This window comes from Pipistrellus hanaki, assembly GCF_964339955.1.
Source record: "Pipistrellus hanaki genome assembly, chromosome: 3".
Taxonomy (NCBI): Eukaryota; Metazoa; Chordata; class Mammalia; order Chiroptera; family Vespertilionidae; genus Pipistrellus; species Pipistrellus hanaki.
In genome coordinates, this window is record NC_140505.1 from 38814558 (window position 1) to 38833244 (window position 18687).

The 18687-nt window shown below is 42.2% G+C and overlaps 1 protein-coding gene across 1 annotated transcript in view; it reads right to left on the minus strand.

Annotated features, from left to right (window-relative positions):
- Positions 1-17572, minus strand: part of HS6ST3 (heparan sulfate 6-O-sulfotransferase 3) — a 662758-nt gene extending 645186 nt beyond the window's left edge. The window contains exon 1 of the mRNA XM_084876727.1: positions 16702-17572. Within this exon, the coding sequence (XP_084732853.1) occupies positions 16702-17456 (755 nt within the window). The 5' untranslated portion in view covers positions 17457-17572. The remainder of the gene's footprint in view (positions 1-16701) is intronic.
- Between the last annotated feature and the right edge of the window lie 1115 nt (positions 17573-18687).

An 18687-nucleotide genomic window follows, 5' to 3' on the forward strand; every position in this document is an offset into this window, starting at 1 on the left:
CACCCCTGCTGGCCTGGTCTCCCCTAACTTCCCTCCTCTGCTGGCCTGGTCACCCCTAACTGCCCACAACTGCCCTCCCCTGCAGGCCATCTTGTGGTGACCATCTTGTGTCTACATGGGTGCAGCCATTTTTTATCACATGGGGGCAGTCATCTTGTGTCTTGGAGTGACTGTCAGTTTGCATATTACTATTTGATTAGATAGGATAAACTAGATTCTGAAATTTTTTTTTCTAAAGTAACTTCTTGATTTCATTTTAAGTAAATGCAAAACCAAGTATGTGCTGAATAGTGCAGTGAAGTAGTACATCCTAAATCAGCTTAAATAAAGAAGAGTTAGATTCTTAGGTCACTTTCAGAACATATTAACCAGGTAGCTGTAATTTATAGCTGTCAAATGAAAATATTAAATAAAGTTCTGAATATAAAACTAAAAACATCAATTTTAGAATAACTTCCTCAAAAAGGTAAAGCAATGGAAAAAAAGGAACTTTTACACCTTGATCTGTGCCAGATCCCAGGTAAAAAAAAAAAAAAAAAAAAAAGTTTTCTGATGGTCTAAGGCACATGTGTCAAACACAAGGCCCGCGGGCCAAATCCAGCCCACCAGGCCTTGCAATGTGGCCCGCACCGCGCTGTCATCACTGCACTCCGCTGTCAGTTTATGACATTGTCAGTTTATGACTGTTCAGTAAACCATTCGGCCCGCGATTTAGGCTGGATTTTAGATTTTGGCCCCTTCTCTGATTGAGTTCGACACCCCTAGTCTAAGGAAAAGAAGTATGCATTTTTTAATTTAAATCTTTATTGTTGAAAGTATTATAGATGTCCTTCTGTTTTCCCCTTAATTTTCCTCCTCCAACCAAATCCCATCCCACCTCAGGCCTTTACCACCTATTGTCCATATCCATAAGTAATGCATAGCCTATATAATAAAAGGGTAACATGCAAATTGGCCCTAAAGGTGGAACAATCAGAACAACTGCTGGACCAGTCACTATGAGACGCACTGACCACCTCTTGGTTCCTTTCCCCGGCCAACAGGCTCTGATCACCTGATGACAAACGTGGAACTGGGGATGGGTGGCGGGGGATATGGGTGGTGCCAGGCCAAGGTCCCACCCAGCTATACCCCACACACAGAGGGCAACCCATGGCAGGGCCGGGGCTAGTGAGCAGGCAGTAACAGCCGACCTCTCAGTCCCTTCCCCCAGCCGTCAGGCACTGATCGCCCTATAACAAAAGGGGAAACAGAAGTGGGTGGTGGCGGGTTTTGGAGCCAGCTGTGGGAAGCCAGGAAAGATGGTCCTGATTGCAGACCAGGCCTAGAGACCATACCCATGCACAAAATTTGTGCGCTGGGCCTCTAGTCTATTATATAATAAAAGCATAATAGGCCCAAGCCACCCTCTGCATGGCAATCAATCACAGAGCCCCAGCCATTTGAGCAGGACCTTCCTCTGCTGGGCGATCAATCACAGAGCCCCATGATCAATCACCCCAAAGAGGGAGGCCCAGGCCACTGGGCTAGTAGTGCTATGGTGGGTGTGTGGGGCCTCCCTCTGCAGGGTGATTGATCTGGGGACCCTGCGATTGATTGCTCCACATAGGGAGGCCCATGTCACTGGCCAGCGATGCTGTGGTAAATGTGTGGGGCAGGCCAGCAATCACCCCACAGAGGGAGGCCAAGGCCAGCCAAGTGATCACACCCCACACCTGTCGCCCATAGAGGGAGGTGACAGTAGAGGAGACAGGGGGCAGCGCTGCACAGATGGCAAGTAGTGGCAGCAGCAGGGGCTGGACCAGCTTCCAGCAGCAGGGGAAGGAAAGCCCTGATAGGTCCTGGTCACAGGCCAGGCCTAGGGACTCTACCCAGCAGGGCTCAGGCTGGGCTGAGGGAGACACCCCCGTCCCGCCCCCCCCCCCCCCTGCACAAATTTTGTACACCAGGCTTCTAGTATGCATATAAAATCTTTGGTTAGTCTCTTCCCATCTCCCCTCCTATTTACCTCTGAGATTCTTCAGTCTGTTCCATACCTCTAGTTATTTTATTCATCACTTTATTTTATTGATTAGATTCCTTGTTCATTTACTGATTTTAAGATTAAATTATTGATAGATGTGTATTTATTGCCATTTTATTGTTCACATTTTTATAATAATAATAATAATAATTATTATTATTATTATTATTGACCCTTTAACATTTCATGTAATACAGTTTGGTGGTGATAAACTCCTTTAGCTTTTTATTGTCTAGAACAGTGTTTTTCAACCTTTTTGGGCAAAGGCACACTTGTTTCATGAAAAAAATCACGAGGCACACCACCATTAGAAAATGTTAAAAAATTTAACTCTGTGCCTATATTGACTATATATAAAGTAATTCTCTTGAATAGGAATCAAATAAACACAAAGAAAGTATTTTATAATTACTTTATTATGAAATATTAAGTAAACAAAATAGTGAAAAATTATAAAATTCTTGTCTTGTCTGCACCTACGGCACACCAGGCAACGGTTGAAAAACGCTGGTCTAGAAGCACTTTATCTGACCTTCAATTCTAAATGATAGCTTTTCTGGATAGAGTAATCTTGGTTACAGATCCTTGCTTTTCATCACTTTGAATATTTCTTGCTACTACCTTCTGGCTTGCAAAGTTTCTGTTAAGAAATCAGCTGACAATCATGGGTGCTCCCTTATAAGTAACTAACTCCTTTTCTCTTGCTGCTTTTAAGATTCTGTCTTTGTCTTTTTAACCTTTGGCATTTTAATTATGATGGATCTTGGTGTGGACCTCTTTGGCTTTATCTTGTTTGGGACTCTGTGCTTCCTGGACTTGTATATCTATTTATTTCACCAAATAAGGGAAGTTTTTTCCATCATTTTTTTCAAATAGTTTTCAACTTCTTGCTCTCTCTCTTCACTTTCTGGCACCCCTATGATGCAAATATTGGTACACTTGAAGTTGTCCCAGAGGCTCCTTACACTATCTTCATATTTTGTATTATTTTCTCTTTTTGTTATTCTGATTGGGTGCTATTTGCTCCCTCATATTCCATATTGCTGATTTGATTCTCAACATCTTCTATTCTACTGTTTATTCACTGTATATTATTCTTCATTTCAATTAGTGTATCCTTCATTCTTGACTGGTCCTTTTTTATGTCATTGATGGTGTCACTAAGTTCCTTGAAGTTCTCATTAAATTCCTTTGGCATCCTTATAACCATAGTTTTGAACTCTGTACCTGATAGTTTACTTGCTTCCATTTCATTTACTTCTTTTTCTGGATATTTCTTCTGTTCTTTCATTTGTGACATGTTTCTTTGTCTCTACATTTTGGCTGCTTCTCTGTCTTTATTTCTATGTATTAAGTAGAGCTGTTGTGTCTCCAGGAATTAGTAGAGTGGCCTTGTGTAGTAGGTGTCGTGTAGGGCCCAGTGGCTCAGCCTCCCCAGTCACCTGAGCTGGGCAATATAGGTGCACCCCTTTGTGGGCTGTGTGCACTGTCCTATTGTACCTTGATTGCCTTGATTGCTGTTGGGGTCACTGAGAGAGATTGACCCTCGGACCAATTGGTTGTGAGAACCAGCTGTGACAACAGTGGACAAGCTGCTATGCAGGAGACTGCCCTACAGAATAGGACTTGCTTCAGTGATACTCTGGTGCTCACTAAGTCCATCCCTTGAGTGTATGACTTATGGATGTGGTAGGGTTTTATTCTGGCAAGGTCTGAAGCTGACCATCAGGTGCACTTAGTCTGGGGCCTCCTGGGAGGTACAAAGTTAGCTAATGCCTGTACCCTCCCTGGGGCCACATGGCTTGAACTACAGTGTGATCTGCAGATTGTTGCTATTTGTGTTGGGTTTGGAGGTCCCCAGGAGAGGACAAGCTGTGTAACAAGGCAGTTGCTGCTAGTGCTGGGCCTGAGGCCACTTATCAAGAAGTATGGGGCATTCTGAGACCAGCTCCTGCTTGTTTGAGAGGTTTTTAGAAAAGTTTGAAGCCTGAGTCAGGACAAGTCATTCATATGAAAAAAAGCACTGCAAACAGCCTGCAAGCTGGGGGAAGGGGTCACCAAGAAGAACAGTGTGAGCCAGGTTGATGGAGACTCAGATATGGTGACTGCCTATTGGCATTGTGACAGAGAGGTCTCAGCAAAAGAGCACTTTTTTTCTGGGAGAAAGCTTCCCTGCCGCTCTTGCCCTGATGCCAGACAATTTAGTTGCTCCCTGTATATGTGCTATATCCCTTCAAGCTGTTGCCCCATTACTGGATCTCAGAGGGAGTGAGTCCAAGTAAGTCCATGTGTAGGCCCTTTAAGAGGAACTACCTGGGACTCCAGCAGCCTCCTTGTCATTCAACCACAAACCCTGCTGGTTTTCACAGCCCAAAGTTATGAGGACTTCTCTTCCTGGCACTAGAATCCTAGGCTGAGGGGTATGGTGTGAGGCTGGGACCCTTTGCTCCTCATGGGGAACCTGTGTAGCTGAGATATCCCTCTTGATTTAAAAAACAAAAAATGCCACAGGTAAGTGTCAGATCAGCCAGTTCTGAGCCTCCATCTCAGTTTCAATGTGGTTTCTTATTTAATTCTCTAGTTGTAAGGCAGAATTCAGACAGATTTCACATGGCTCTGAATGCTGGTTGTTTTGTGTCTTAGTTGTTATATTGATATGGTAGTGAGTAGAGGGGAGAACCATGTTTATCCTATGCTACCATCTTGACCCTCCATTACATCTGCCTTTTGATAAGCCTTTTATAATATATTATATCCTGTTTTAAAAGAGACTGGTCATTACACTAACAAATTGAGCTGAATGTGTATTTTGCATATCTTTCAACTGCATCTTTGTCACTTCCAATTTTTGAAACTCTCTAAAAAATTATATATTCATTGCATTTTCCAAAATCCAACTTTCCTTCCTTTTCCATTTTATTTCAAAAGGCTTCTCACTACCAATGTAAATTTAACATTGTAGAGTACTTTATGCTTTCTAAGTGCCCTCATAGTCATTTCCTTAAACCACAACAACTGTAAAAAAGGAAATAGGACAGATATTCTTATCCAAACTGTCCAATAAATTAGTAAATTTTTTTATGGTACCTTTCTTTCATAGTCCCTATTCTAGGAACTAAAAATACAGAAGGAAACAAAATAGTCACATCTTCAGGAAACTTAAATTTTGGCAAGAAAGTCACACAATAAATACGTAAACAAGTCAATTAGGAAGCCTAGATTCAAATACCGTGGTTGTTGATCACAAATTTAAATCTCTTTTTAGGATATCATTTTGTTTTTCTGGTCCAAATTAGCTGATGCAAAAGATCTCTTTGCCATGAATTTTGGCAGTTTGATTTATTGAACTCAGATCTGTTTGCGTTTCCAAAAGGTCTCAGATATTTCCCACTCCTCGGAAGTAATTGAGTGGACAACTGCCAAAACAGCATTAGTAAATAATACATTCAGAGCATTATTACAGATAGTTAGGAATGACCATCCCCAATTCCCCCAATAAAAGAGAATTTTTGGATTTAAAAATTAACTTGAAAAAGGAAACATATACATACCTGGAAAAATAAATACACATAAAATTTTAAAATACAAATTAATATCTTGCAAGAATCAATGCATTTAGTTACCAGCAGTTGTCTGGTTTTACAGGATGTCTCTATACAGCATTTCAAATGACTCCCTTTTGCCTGCTTCCCATCTCACAGAACTCACTGGTAAGTTAACTTGTCCATGTATCATTAGTAATTCATGACTTATTTGTGAAAGTGCAGGGACAGCACTACTACAGACCTAATACAATGAATATCTTATTAGGAAGAAATTAACAAATGAATTGTTGCCAATCAATAGGTGCTGAAAAGAAAATTACAATGATAGTAAAGCCTAAATAATTTATACACAATATTGATTTTTTCATTACATTAATTATTCTTTATAGCACACATAAGGAACTTGGAGAATAAAACTTTCCAAGCAAAAAAAAATTTATCTTCAGTGGTGTTGTAGGCTTAAGTCTGAGTTTAAAGGGCAAATATAATAGGGCCATGATAGTTGACAAACATTTTTAGATTAAAAATGTATCAGAAAATAAATTTGACACTTCCAAAATACCTAAGTTCCTTCAGGTTGTCCAATGTTTTTATACATAAAATGTTTGCTATTTATCAATAGACCTATTGATTGAAATGTTCGTTAAGGGGAATATTAGAATTAAGACTGCCTGTTAACCCACCTCTTTCATTGCATGTACAAAAGGCACAATGACAAACTCAATAAAACTCTGTGGGAAAGAAAACCTCTCTGACACCTCTCCCAGATTCTTTAAGTGAACTGGACTTAAATCCAGTTGAACGGAGTACAGGTTTCTTAGAGCTAATAATTTTCACAGGCAGCAGAAAACAATTCCTGATGCAATTTTACCATGGCAAGTAACTTTCATAGAGGCAAGGACATGAGGTGATCCTCAGGTTTACAGCCATTGCTGACTCTAGCCATGTCACAAAAAGAGAGGATTGTGTGCAAAGGCTGGGGGGGAGGGGGAGAGGCAGAATGGGAGCAGGGATGGGAAGGACAGCTGAAAGTTTGTATGCTCTTCATGGGTGATGTCCCCAGCAAATAAAATCCCCTCTGATGCCTGGGAGAAATAAACTTAACACACATGTATCAATCTCAATAGATGTACATGGAATGGATGATGCACTGAATATTATTTTGTCATCTACAAATACATATGTTGAATTGTTTTGCTCATGGCATTTTGACTCTTGGAATTAAAGCAGTTATTGATAGTCCTTATATCAAGTTCCTTGTGCCAAGCCTCAACAGATACCAACTTTATTTAACTACTAGAAGCCCAATGCACAAAAATTCGTGCAAAAGTAGGCCTTCCTTCCCCCGGCTGCCAATGGCACCAAGGACCAGGGCTGGCTTCCCTTGGGCCTCAGCTTCATCAGGAAGGACATCCGGAAGACATCCAGCCTAATTAGCATATTACCCTATTATTATAGATTTTTCAGTATCTAATGTTACAAGACTCCAGATTCATAATGCTTTGCGCACTGAAAGTTGCTTGTATGCATACTTTCAAGCATCTCATATCTCCCCTATACTAAATATGGAAACAGTGTTTCAAAAATCATTTAAAACTAAAAATATTAGAATTGTTTCAAATTTAGTACGCCTTTTCTTTCTCACCTTTTACCCTCAGAGACTTAAAGCTGCAAACATATTACTCTTAATTTTCTAAATGTTCTTGGAATAAAATCAAGCTACAGAAAGCATCTTATTTTCTAAATATGCTTTTGCAAATTACAGCCAGTTTTGAAAACTATTTTGTCATGCTTTAACTAATATTGTTATATAATTTCAAATTTATAAAATACTACACAGGGGTGTAATATAAAATGTGTACTGTAAACTATGCATCATAATACAGCTCTAACTGCCCAAATCTGTCACTATTACCAGCTGACTCTGGGGTACTTCATGACAAAACACCCAAAATTAGCATTATTTTTATTACTCAGCAAAAAAATTCCTTTGTCAGTGGTGACTGCTCCTGAGCTGAGTGTCCTGCTGCATTCATCTTTCTTTAGGTAGAGACTTAACAGTCCATACAGAAAACGTGTGGTACAGATATTAAAAGAAAGGATATGCCTCATTTGTAGAACTGAATGTGGCATCCATAAATGAATTAGAAGAAATTTCAAACTACTTTAAGACAATGTGCTAGTTATTCTCCATTTTCCATCCTTCTCTGCCTTGTTGTTGGCATGGAATGTATCAAGTAGCTCTCTTGTCTAGTTTCCAGATGGATTCAGCCAATGGAAGACAATAGGAAGAGAAAGATGGATAGGAGGTGAAAGTGTCAAGAAAGTCCTTCCCCTACCCCTTCCTCTGCCTCAGCTCTACATTTCCGGCAGTAGCTGCTTTCTACAAACAGCTCCTATGGGGAAGCCCTCCCTACCACGGAGACTGTAGCACCTGTCAGGCTCCAGCAGACAGTGGATGCTGACAACATGGTTCTCTCTCTCTGTCTCTTAAGCCCAGGGGCGTTAACTGTCTTCCTTTATTCCTAGTTGTGAAGTATCTCAGGTCCAATGTCTGTGCCTTTACCCCATCCAAACCTCTGTACCTAGTCTCTTTGCAATACCTGATTGTGCCTCTGTTTACTGTCAAGATGCTGACTAATACATAGCAACCTGATACTGAAAAAGAATGTATAGAGCGTTAGCAGCGTTTAAATACACCAGCCCTCTGAGTCAGATAGCCTCCTAGATAGTTGATTACTTCCCATAAATGTACTAATGAGACAAACACACTGCACACAAGATAAATTTCTGACCTCTACTTTCATTATTACCTTCTTTCTGATTCAGTTCTTTTAGGATTTCATTCTTCACCTTGACTACTTTTGTCCTTCTTCTCTCCCTCCTCTGTAGCATCCTTCTAATTTACACTCTGCATTCACTGTCTATTCTCTCTTCCATGGTATGTCACCTTGTTTTTTACTGTACTATCCTGATATTACCTTGAAATTTATACACACAGGTTATGTTACTGCATGTCTATCTGTAAAGTCATGTTTACTCATCTTTCTAGGTCTATGTTTTCATTTTTGAAGTAAACATAAAAAATTCTACAAATTCCTAATTAAGGCACACAAAATATGGAAACTATCATCCAGGTTTACAGTCAGACATCCATAACCTTGAATTCTAAGGGAGAAATACTCTGTAAAATCTAACAAATAAATATGGAGGACATCAAGGTGGTTAGCACTTCTACCCTCTTATGTTTACAAAGAAACTAGAGGGGGCAAGAGCAACCATGAACATACAGTGTTAAGTGCAAGATTCTGACAAGAAATGACACAATACTTAGCAATAAAAGCATGGTAAAATATTAATCATAGCAATGAACTACAAATATTTATGTGCCCACAGGCAACCAATTCAATTTCACTGCAGGATTGCTTCACTTATTAATTTAATTGTATGTGTTTTTAAACATTTTTGTTACTGTTTCATTAATTTTCCATAAGAGAAAATACAATGATATGCTGAAGAAAAGAAAGACAATGAGTTTCCATTCAATAATATTCATTAAGTGCCCATTGAGTATTCATAGTATCTTAAGAATTAACATTTATTTTTATCATTCATGGTTTTAAAAGTTTAAAAATTCATTTCTGCATCATTCAGGATGGAAAATTCCAGATTCAAAAAGGATAGTACAGGTTTATCTATCATTTTATTTTTACACAAAACAGCATGAACATATATAAGATTATTCCAATGAGAAAATAATAGCTAACTCTTCTATGTGTCAGGTTCTGTGGCATTCAACATGAAATAGTACTACTCCTCCCATTTTGCAGAGAAGGAAACTGAAGTATGAAGCAGGGAACTGACTTGTTCAGGGTTAAATGGCAGTAAATGGTTGAGCCAGATTAAACTCTAGCTAGTTTGACTTTATAGTCCATGCTCTTAAACATCACCCTAATTAGATTCACAAATTGAGCATCACTACAATTTTCAGTGGTTGATAAATTTGTCATTGGTTTCTTCCAATTTCTCATGAGGACTTTTTCCTAACTCAAGGTCTCTCCCTATGCTCTCCAATATCACAATCTCTAGCCACAACGACCTCGACAATCTAATTTAGACAAAGAGTGATCCAGAGTCTACGTTTATACTTATTCATTTTCCCATCCTACTTCAAAGTTCCCATGCTCTCCGTTTAGGCTATTTTTTCCAAAGTGAAAAATGAATGATGAGATTAGCCTTCCCAAGAGGCAATTCTTTAAATTTCTGATTTGTAACATTTTCAAATGATCCAACAAGCCCTGGTCTCTATGATTACTTTTACTCCTGTTCTAGAGAATCCGGAGAGTTGATATCCTGTTAATTAAGGAAGGCAACTATAAAAGATTTGTACCTGAAATAAGAGAGTCATGAATCAAAGCTTTTAATAATTCCATCTTTAAAACCACCATCTTGTCAAATTATGCTGATGTTCTTACAATGTAATCTATAGCATCTTCTATAGGTAAGTCTCTGTCCTGGGAACTTTACATATGTTTTACTGAGCAACTATATTTGCTGGAGGAAAATATAAACTAATAACACTGTCTAAGTTAAATGTTTAGTAGACTTCCCAACAGATAGTTAAATTCTTAGCTATGTTTAAAATAAAATTATTACCAGGCAATTAATATCAACAGAGAATATATACATGATATCCATAATTTAACAAACTCAAAAACAAGATAAATGATTACTACAAAATACTAATTTGGGTTCCCCATTTAATTGTTTTCATACTAAACCTATTTCTTGGCCCAATAATTAATTTATTTCATGACTCTTAAAATCACATTAGGATTTTCCAGTCTCAATTAAACCTGTTTAATTCATTATCAAGCATAAATAACTTTCAAATGTCATAAGCCTCTGATTGTCCTTAGTCAAAATGAGATAATAGTTAGTTTGAGGAATAATAATATAAGAATCTGAGATAAATCAAATCTACATTGTTAGTGGTTAAATTTACCTACCTTCCAATTATCACATAAACATTCATATTTCTCTAAAATCAACCCTTTCAAAAATTCCGAGGTAACCAGCAAGTAAAAGGCAAAAAAAAAAAAAAATAAGCCACCTATTACATTTACCACTCCGACCCTTATTTCCACAATTCAAAAAACTAAATGGGTTTAATTCAACGTCCTTCTGATTTACAGCAAATATTGGTGATTTGAACCAGAAGCAATACATTAAGAGAATATGTAAGTGGATATGGAATATAGACAGCACAATCTCCTATCTCCTTAGTTTCTACACCGCACACAAATCTGATGGTGAAAATTAACTTACTTTGCAGTTCAACATTTCTAATTCGAAGAGACATCAAAAAGATTATGATTTAAAAAGCAGTAAGGGCCATAATATTCTAGATTGTCTTTGAAACAGAGCTCTGTGGCCTCCTTATATATTTTAGCCTGCTGTCTAAAGAAAAAGCAATAACCAGATGATGTTTCAAAGTGGTTATGGTTTTTTGTGGCAAGTTGTGTTATATTTTCTCATCTTACCTTTTTACACTTATTATTAAGCATACATACTAGTACACAGGGCCTATTTATTGCTCTTGGCCCTGAATGTATAAAACAGTCTATGCTATCAGACTGTGCTTGGCCAAAATTTCCTTGGTAGAAATATTGACAAATGCTTGAAAACTGTTTAATTCATTTATATTCCTGTTTGTTTGTTTGTTTGTTTGTTTGTTTTATTGTGTTTTGTTTGCCTGGGACAGGAAAGGGGAGGAGGAAGATACCATTAGATTAGAGTGCAAGCCTTAAAATAAAAGGCCATATGTTGGCCCCAGAAGGAGTTCCTTTTACAGCATCAGTAGTTAATCATCCATGTCTAAAGTTTTCACTTCTGTGGAGCACACCACTTCACAAAAGAGTTCATTCTCATTTTAGAGACTTACAAATTGTATAAAGTTCTTTCTTACTCTGAGTTGAAATCTTTATCCCATCACAACAATCTCACTTATGCTAGTTCTGTCCTTTAAACAAGTCTCCTTCATCTTCCACATCTTCCTCCATTGAGCATTTAATGACAACTTTTATGTCTCTTTATTTTTCCCATCTCCTTATTAAATATTATCAGTTTCTTCTATTATTCTTCATATGACATGGTTCCCAGATGCTACAGATAAATAAGAGCTGTAGCTTGACTTTAAATTTTTTTCTGTAGGCTCTGACCAGAAGCATCATCCCATACACCAAATTCTCTATCTATCTCTATCTCTCTTTCTCTTTTTAATGTTTCCTAAATAGAATATAAAATCTCTCTATCCCTTTCTCTTTTTAATGTGTCCTAAACAGAATATAAAATGCAAAGAAGATAACTGAAGTTTCATTTATTTAAACCTATAATTGACACAACTGGCAGTACTGTCTATAAGTTAAGAACACAAGGTTTACCCAGGAGCCATGTCTATGCTATTCTTGTGATCACACTCACACACACACACACACACACACACTCACCTACATCAGTCATGGGGTGGATCTGTGATACAAGGTCAACCTTATCTCCCTGGCCAATTGATTTGCTTCAAATAAATAGTCACAAGTTCCAACCTGGACTATAAAAAGTCATTCCCCAATATTGCAAGCTGAAACTCAGTCAAGACCTGCTTCCCTCTCAGCTTGTGGAGATATTAGATATGACAGCCATTTACCCATTTCGTAGAATAAGACAATTGACAGAATGAGGTCCATATGCAAAGAATGTGGGGAGAAAAACTTCAAATCTCTAGTTTCAGTCATTCTTGAACTCTACCCCTACCTTTCCTATTGCCTGGTTTAAACCAATAATTCCCCCTGACTGAACCAAGTTTGCGTTAGAGTTGTACCGTTTGCAGCACAGAGGGTCCTGTCTAATACAATATTCATATGGTTCAAACTATTCTAATAGGACCAACAGAATGCAGGTCATAAGAGAGAAAAATTGCCATTCCACCCTACAAAAGGTTTGGATGGAATCTCTTTCCAGCATTATTTAAGAATTAGAGTGTTACTCACTTACCAAAGAAGATTAAGGTCTATTTTCCTTAAGAACATAAGCTCAAAGGGCTGACATTTTCCAAAACTGTATTCCTAGAGCTTCAGAGTACCTGGCACATAGTAGGTGAATAAGACACTCTCCACTATACTTTTCATAGTAAACAGTAGGCAAAACATTGGATATAAGTTACTAAAATTAAGACATGAGTGCCCTGGGGAAAAAAAAAAACATCATTTCACATCCTTAAGATTAGATTACCAACTCGCCATATAAATAGTAAGACAAGAATATCTCTCCAGTCTTTTTTAGCCATAAAATGTTATGATTCTATCCATACTCAACAATGCTAAAGGAGAGTCTTCAAAAGACCTAGGTATGCTTAGGGGGAAAACATACCTTAACAAAGAAATATGTAGAGAAAAAAAGCAAAGAATATAATGGGAAGCAATCATCAGTAATATGATTGCTGGAGAGAGAAAAAGCAAAAGAATATAATGGGAAGCAATCATCAGTAATATGATAAAAGAGGTCTTCAGGTATGCCATCTTTCCATTAGTTTCTGATCTTGTTCTAAACAATTTTGATGGTCAGAAATGTTCTTGGTGCTGAATCCAAACTACCAGCCACCAAGCCTTTCTCCTTCCTGGGCCTGATGCATCTCCCTTTAGAGTTGGCTTCCCACCTCTCACTTCCTCTCACCATTTCAGACAGTGTTTTGTGTCACCAACTCAATTATATTGTTTCCCATCTTGTCCCCTACAATGGCTGATGCCCAAATGTCCATAATTTTCCATTTATTTCTGGTGTTTTGAACTTAGGATTCTGCCTCAATAAAAACAATCATAAAATGGCATCTGTATAAATTACTGAGCACCATTTACACTAAGCAGCTCTAAGGAACTGACCTCATATCCTTCTAGAGAAAGTATTCTTATTATAGTTACAACTAATGTCTAAGTATTACTATATACTTGCATATTTTTAAATATATTTTATTGATCTTTTACAGAGAGGAAGGGAGAGGGAGAGAGAGTTAGAAACATCGATGAGAGAGACATCGATCAGCTGCTTTCTGCACACCCCCTATCGGGGATGTGCCCCAAACCAAGGTACATGCCCTTGACCAGAATCGAACCTGGGACTTTTCAGTCCGCAGACCGACGCTCAATCCACTGAGCCAAAACGGTTTCGACTATACTTGCATATTAAGAACTTTATACCAGCATATTATACTATGAATATAAGTTAAGCACTTTGAATGCATTTTCTCACTTAGTTTTCATAACACCTCTGTGATAGAAGTACTAATAGCTACCTATGTTTAAAGATGAAGAATCTGAGGCTCAGAAATAATAAATTATTCTTGGTTGTTCAGCTAGTAAGCACAGGAGCCATATCCATCTGTACCCAGAATCCTTGATCTGACCAATTACGTGACTCACAAAAGCACTGATCCCTATGAGAAATTGGGAATGGGGTGCCCAAGAGGGGTACCAAAAGCAAAAGAGACTAGGAAACAAAAATCATCATGCTCTTCTTCTCGATTTGGCTTTGAGTCAGCTCTATTTGAAGAAGAACCTTGTTCCCATTATGTAGCAATAGATTATCTGCCATTTTGCATTGTGGGAATGTACCCTCCATTATCCAGGCTAATCTAGTTGAGTGTAGAATGTCGTACACAGACATTCCAATGACAGACAACTAATTCAATCTTCTGTGTGAGGAAGATGCTACTGAACATCTCTTCAATTTTTTTTCTCCATAGCTTTTGATGCAAGGCACCTCCTTCCTACAGCATCTAGAGAAGAAAAGTAATTTAGAGTACCAGAAAAGGAAGAGAAAGAAAAAGAAGAAAGGTTATAAGAAGTGCTATCCCCCCAAAAAATATACACAAAAATTAGAATTAAAAAATAAGTGAATCAGTGCAGGGTGATTATCTGGTAACTTGAACTTGAGAATCAGGAAGAAATGAATGTTTGTGGCCCATTGCTAAACAAAGAAAAGCATTGGATTGTGCATTAGAAATCACATGTTCAAATAGTCAAGGTGGAATTTTCCTACATCACAGAGGAGAGAGGTGTTGAGTATTTCCTTTATAAGTGAGACCTTCCTGCTATAATCTATGCTGGGTCTTCAGCAGCAGCATCATTCCACCATTAAGCAAAAATCCCATTATACTTAGGTTCCGTAATTTCTAATTCCTCCAAAATCTTAAACCTATCCACTACGACTTATATACATCAGTACAAAACAATGCTGATACCTACTGAAGGGCCATTAGACATTTCTTTGTGATAATCAAAGTCTCTAGTTTGAGTGAAATAGAAGCTGGGAATCAGACTATCAAACTCTTTGGGGTCATTTGAGAATTAATACATAAAGGTCTAAGTCCAAAAAGTACAACTTTGGGTAAAACACAGCAGAGTTTCCCTCTCACTGAAATGATAGTTTTGTTTGTTAGGAAGTATAGAAGTAATAATTAATTGCAAAATTGTCTTAAACTAAAATAGAGGGGCAGGATCTAAAATACTACACAACGAGAAATATTTAAAAGTAAAATACCCATAAAATATACTAAGGAAGTCTAATGCCTTCATTCCAAGTCTAACTATTTTTTATTCTCACCAATTTCCATTAAACAGAGAAAGGAGCAGGGAGGAGAGAAAGCATTTGAAAAACTGCCAGAGTAAAAAATCCCATAATGAAATTTTGCTCATTCTTGGAGAAATGAAGTAGAATTAGATGCTTCAGTGGTGGTGAATTCTAGAATCTGGGCAGCTGCCAGTAAATGAAGCTTTTCCATAATGTTAAATGCAAAAGCTATCTGATATCAACATATTGGGCTTGAGTTTTTAAATTCCTATTTCCTTACACCAAATTGTTTGAAACCTTTGAGATAAAAACTTCAATAAACTAGTGTTCCAAGCTTTTAATATTTCAGTCCCTTGAGCAAGCATGTCAGATTAATCTTCAAATTGCAATGGGCAGAAAGAACATTCAACCAAATTCTTAAACCCATGCCTCTCTCAAAGGATGTTAATAATGTAAGCAGTTTCATTGGCCATTAAGATGTCAAACTTTCCTAATTCTCAGTAGAATCGCTATTTAAAGGGGGGTAGGCCAATCTATCCTGAAAGGAAGGGATTTTACTTACTATCTATTTGTATCCACTTAGCATGTAGCACATTGCCAGGCACAAGGTAGTCATTTAACAAATACTTTTTGAATGAGTTGATGGATTAGCCTGGGGAAAGTGGAAATCTTGCTGAGAACAGCATCCAAAATCCTGGCCATTGCTCAGCAACAAAAAACCATTTCCAGAATTAGCGTTATCAAGGTAGGAGCAGGAATGTGAACATGTTATCTTCAAAGTGTCATCAAGAGGATTGTTTCCTGAGCTGGCCAGCAGCCACCTGAGAGCCACTTATAGAGGAATTAGACTCCTCTTCAGCCTCACCGTGCCTGAATACCCCCAACTCCTGTCTTTTACTGGGTTTGGGTTTCCACTCACAAAAGTTAAGTACAGGATTTTACCTCGCTGATCTAACTCAGGCCTCCTGGCCATACCAAGATTTTCCAAGCATTGCTCAGAAGGCCCCCACACCATGCCAGGCACTAGGAAGGAGACACACAAAAGGCACGGGACACATTTGAAGGTGAAAGGGGGAGAGGGAAGCAAAGAGGGTGAAGGCGGAGGGAGGGGGATGGCGGGGGGTGGCGGGGGGTGGGGGGGACTTCAAGACCAAGGAACCATCCAGAGGTTTCTTATCCCCATCCCAAAGCCTCTGCCCTCACCGCTGAGAGCCGCTGGGGGAACTACCAGCCCAGCCCGCCCAGACAGCGGCGGCCAGAGGTCGGGATTGGGGGGAGAGAGAGAGAGAGAGAGAGAGAGAGAGAGAGAGAGAGAGAGAGAGGGAGGGAGGGAGGGAGGGAGGGAGGGAGGGAGGGAGGGAGGGAGGGAGAGAGAGAGAGAGAGAGAGAGAGAGAGAGAGAGAGAGAAGAGAGAGAGAGAGAGAGAGAGAGAGAGAGAGAGAGAGAGAGAGAGAGAGAGAGAGAGGAGGGTGGGGAGGTGGCAGGAAGCCCCGACGGGGCAGGGCACCGTACCTGGTGTGGCTGTGGTTGCGGGGAAAGTCTTTCTTCTCCATGATGGCCGGCACGCAGTTGGTGAGCTCCGTCCAGTCGGCGTGCAGCCCGCAGCTCCAGCCGGTGGAGAAGCGGGAGAAGAGCCAGGTCTCCTTCTTGCCGGGCCGGTGGCAGGTGCACTTCTTCTGGCCGGCCTTGCAGCTGCACGGCTGCTCCAGCCGGATGTTCTTCACCAGGTGCCGGCCGAACGTGGTGCCGCCGGTCTTCTGGATGTGCAGGAACACGATCACGTCGCGCCCTTTGATGTTGAAGTCCACGAAGCGGGTCAGGTCCTTCAGGGTGAAGTTGAAGCGCGGCACGAACCGGGGCAGCGCGCTGCCGCCACCGTGGTCGGGGGCCTCGGGGTCCGGTTCCTCTTCCTCCTCGCCCTCCTCCTCCTCCTCCTCTTCTCCCTCCTCCTCCTCTTGGTCCCCCGGCTCATCGTCGTCGTCGTCGTCCTCGGGGGGCGCCACCACGGCGCCCCGAAGTCCCTCGGGCGGCCCCCGGGGCGGCGGGGGCAGCTGGGGCCGCCGCTCCCCGTCCTCGGGCGGCACCTGCGCTCGGCGGGCGGGACCCGGGGCGGAGGGAGGGCCGGCGTGCCCCCCGGCGGCGCGGGGCTGCTCCCCGAAGTTGGCGCAGGAGCTGGTGCAGGAGGGGGACACGTACTGGTACATGATGACCACGAAGAGGAGGGTGAGCACGGGCGTCAGCAGCCACTTGTTGAACCTTTCATCCATGGTCCCGTCTCAGGCCGGCAGGCTCAGCGGCGGCGGCGGCGGCGGCGGCGCGGACCCGCGTCCGCTCGGAAGTTTCGGGGACTCCGGGGCGCGGCTCCGAGCCCGCCGCTCCTCCATGCCCCCCGACGCCCGGGCGAGCGGCTGGCCGGCGGCCCCGCGGCGGCACCCCAGCACTCGAGACGGACGGAGCCGGGCCTTCGGACTGAGCGTGCTGCCGGGCGCCGGCGAGTGCGGTGTTGGCGGCGGCGCGGGCGCCCTGCGCTCCCGGGAGCGCCCGGCTCGGCCCGCTTCTGGCTGCCGCCGGGGCGCGGGGCGCGCTCTCAGGCGCCTCCGGACACCCGCCGCCCGCGCTCGGGCACACTCGGGCGCTCAGGCGCTGGGGAGAGCGGCTCCGGTCCCGGACCTGCCCCGGGCAGCAGCCGGGCAGCCGGGCAGCGGCGGCCGCGAGCGCGGGGGCTGCATGAGGCTCGCCGGGGCGCGCGGGCGGCCAAGGGCGAAGGCGAAGGCGCGGCCGGGCCCCGCCGCCACGGCCGGCCGCCGCGGGCACCGCGCTCCGCACCCTCTGCGCTCCGATCGCCAGGCGCGGGAGCCGCAAGTTTGCAGGAGGGGAGCCCCCGCCGCGGCTGCGGGCGAGGCGCCCCGCGCAGAGCACGCCTCTCCCGGGAGGGTGGCACCGCTGCTCCGGGTCGGTCCGCCCCGGGCGCGGGCACGCAGGCACACTGGCACGCACCGGCTGGCACCGCCACAGCCTGCCCGCCGGAGTGACGGGCGCCCCGCTCCCGCAGCACAAACCTGCCCAAGGTACGGAGCATGCGCCGCAGCGCCCCCGGCCCTGGAGGAGTTTCCAGGGGAGGAGCCCGCCGCTCCGCTGGGCTCGCGGTGGCAGCTGGCGCCGGGAATCCCTTGTGCCCCGAGGGAGGAGAGGTTTGGGAGAAAAGGCAAAGGCGGAGCCAGGAGAGGCCCCCCGGAGGAGGAGAGCGTGGCTGCTCTTCTTGATCTGAATCAGGAGAGAAACCTGGCCGGCCTATCGACCGGAATAACACCTGCACACCGTGCTGGGTGGATTCTCCTAAACGGGACTTCACAAGAGTAGGCTGGTCCCTGGTCAGCAGAGGAAATTGCCTCCAGACAGCTTTGAATTTCTAGCCAAAACATTCTAATGGGTGCTCATTTTTTTCCCCTTCTCCTTCCTTAACTACAAACTTGGTGTGTCCAACTCTACAACTTTATT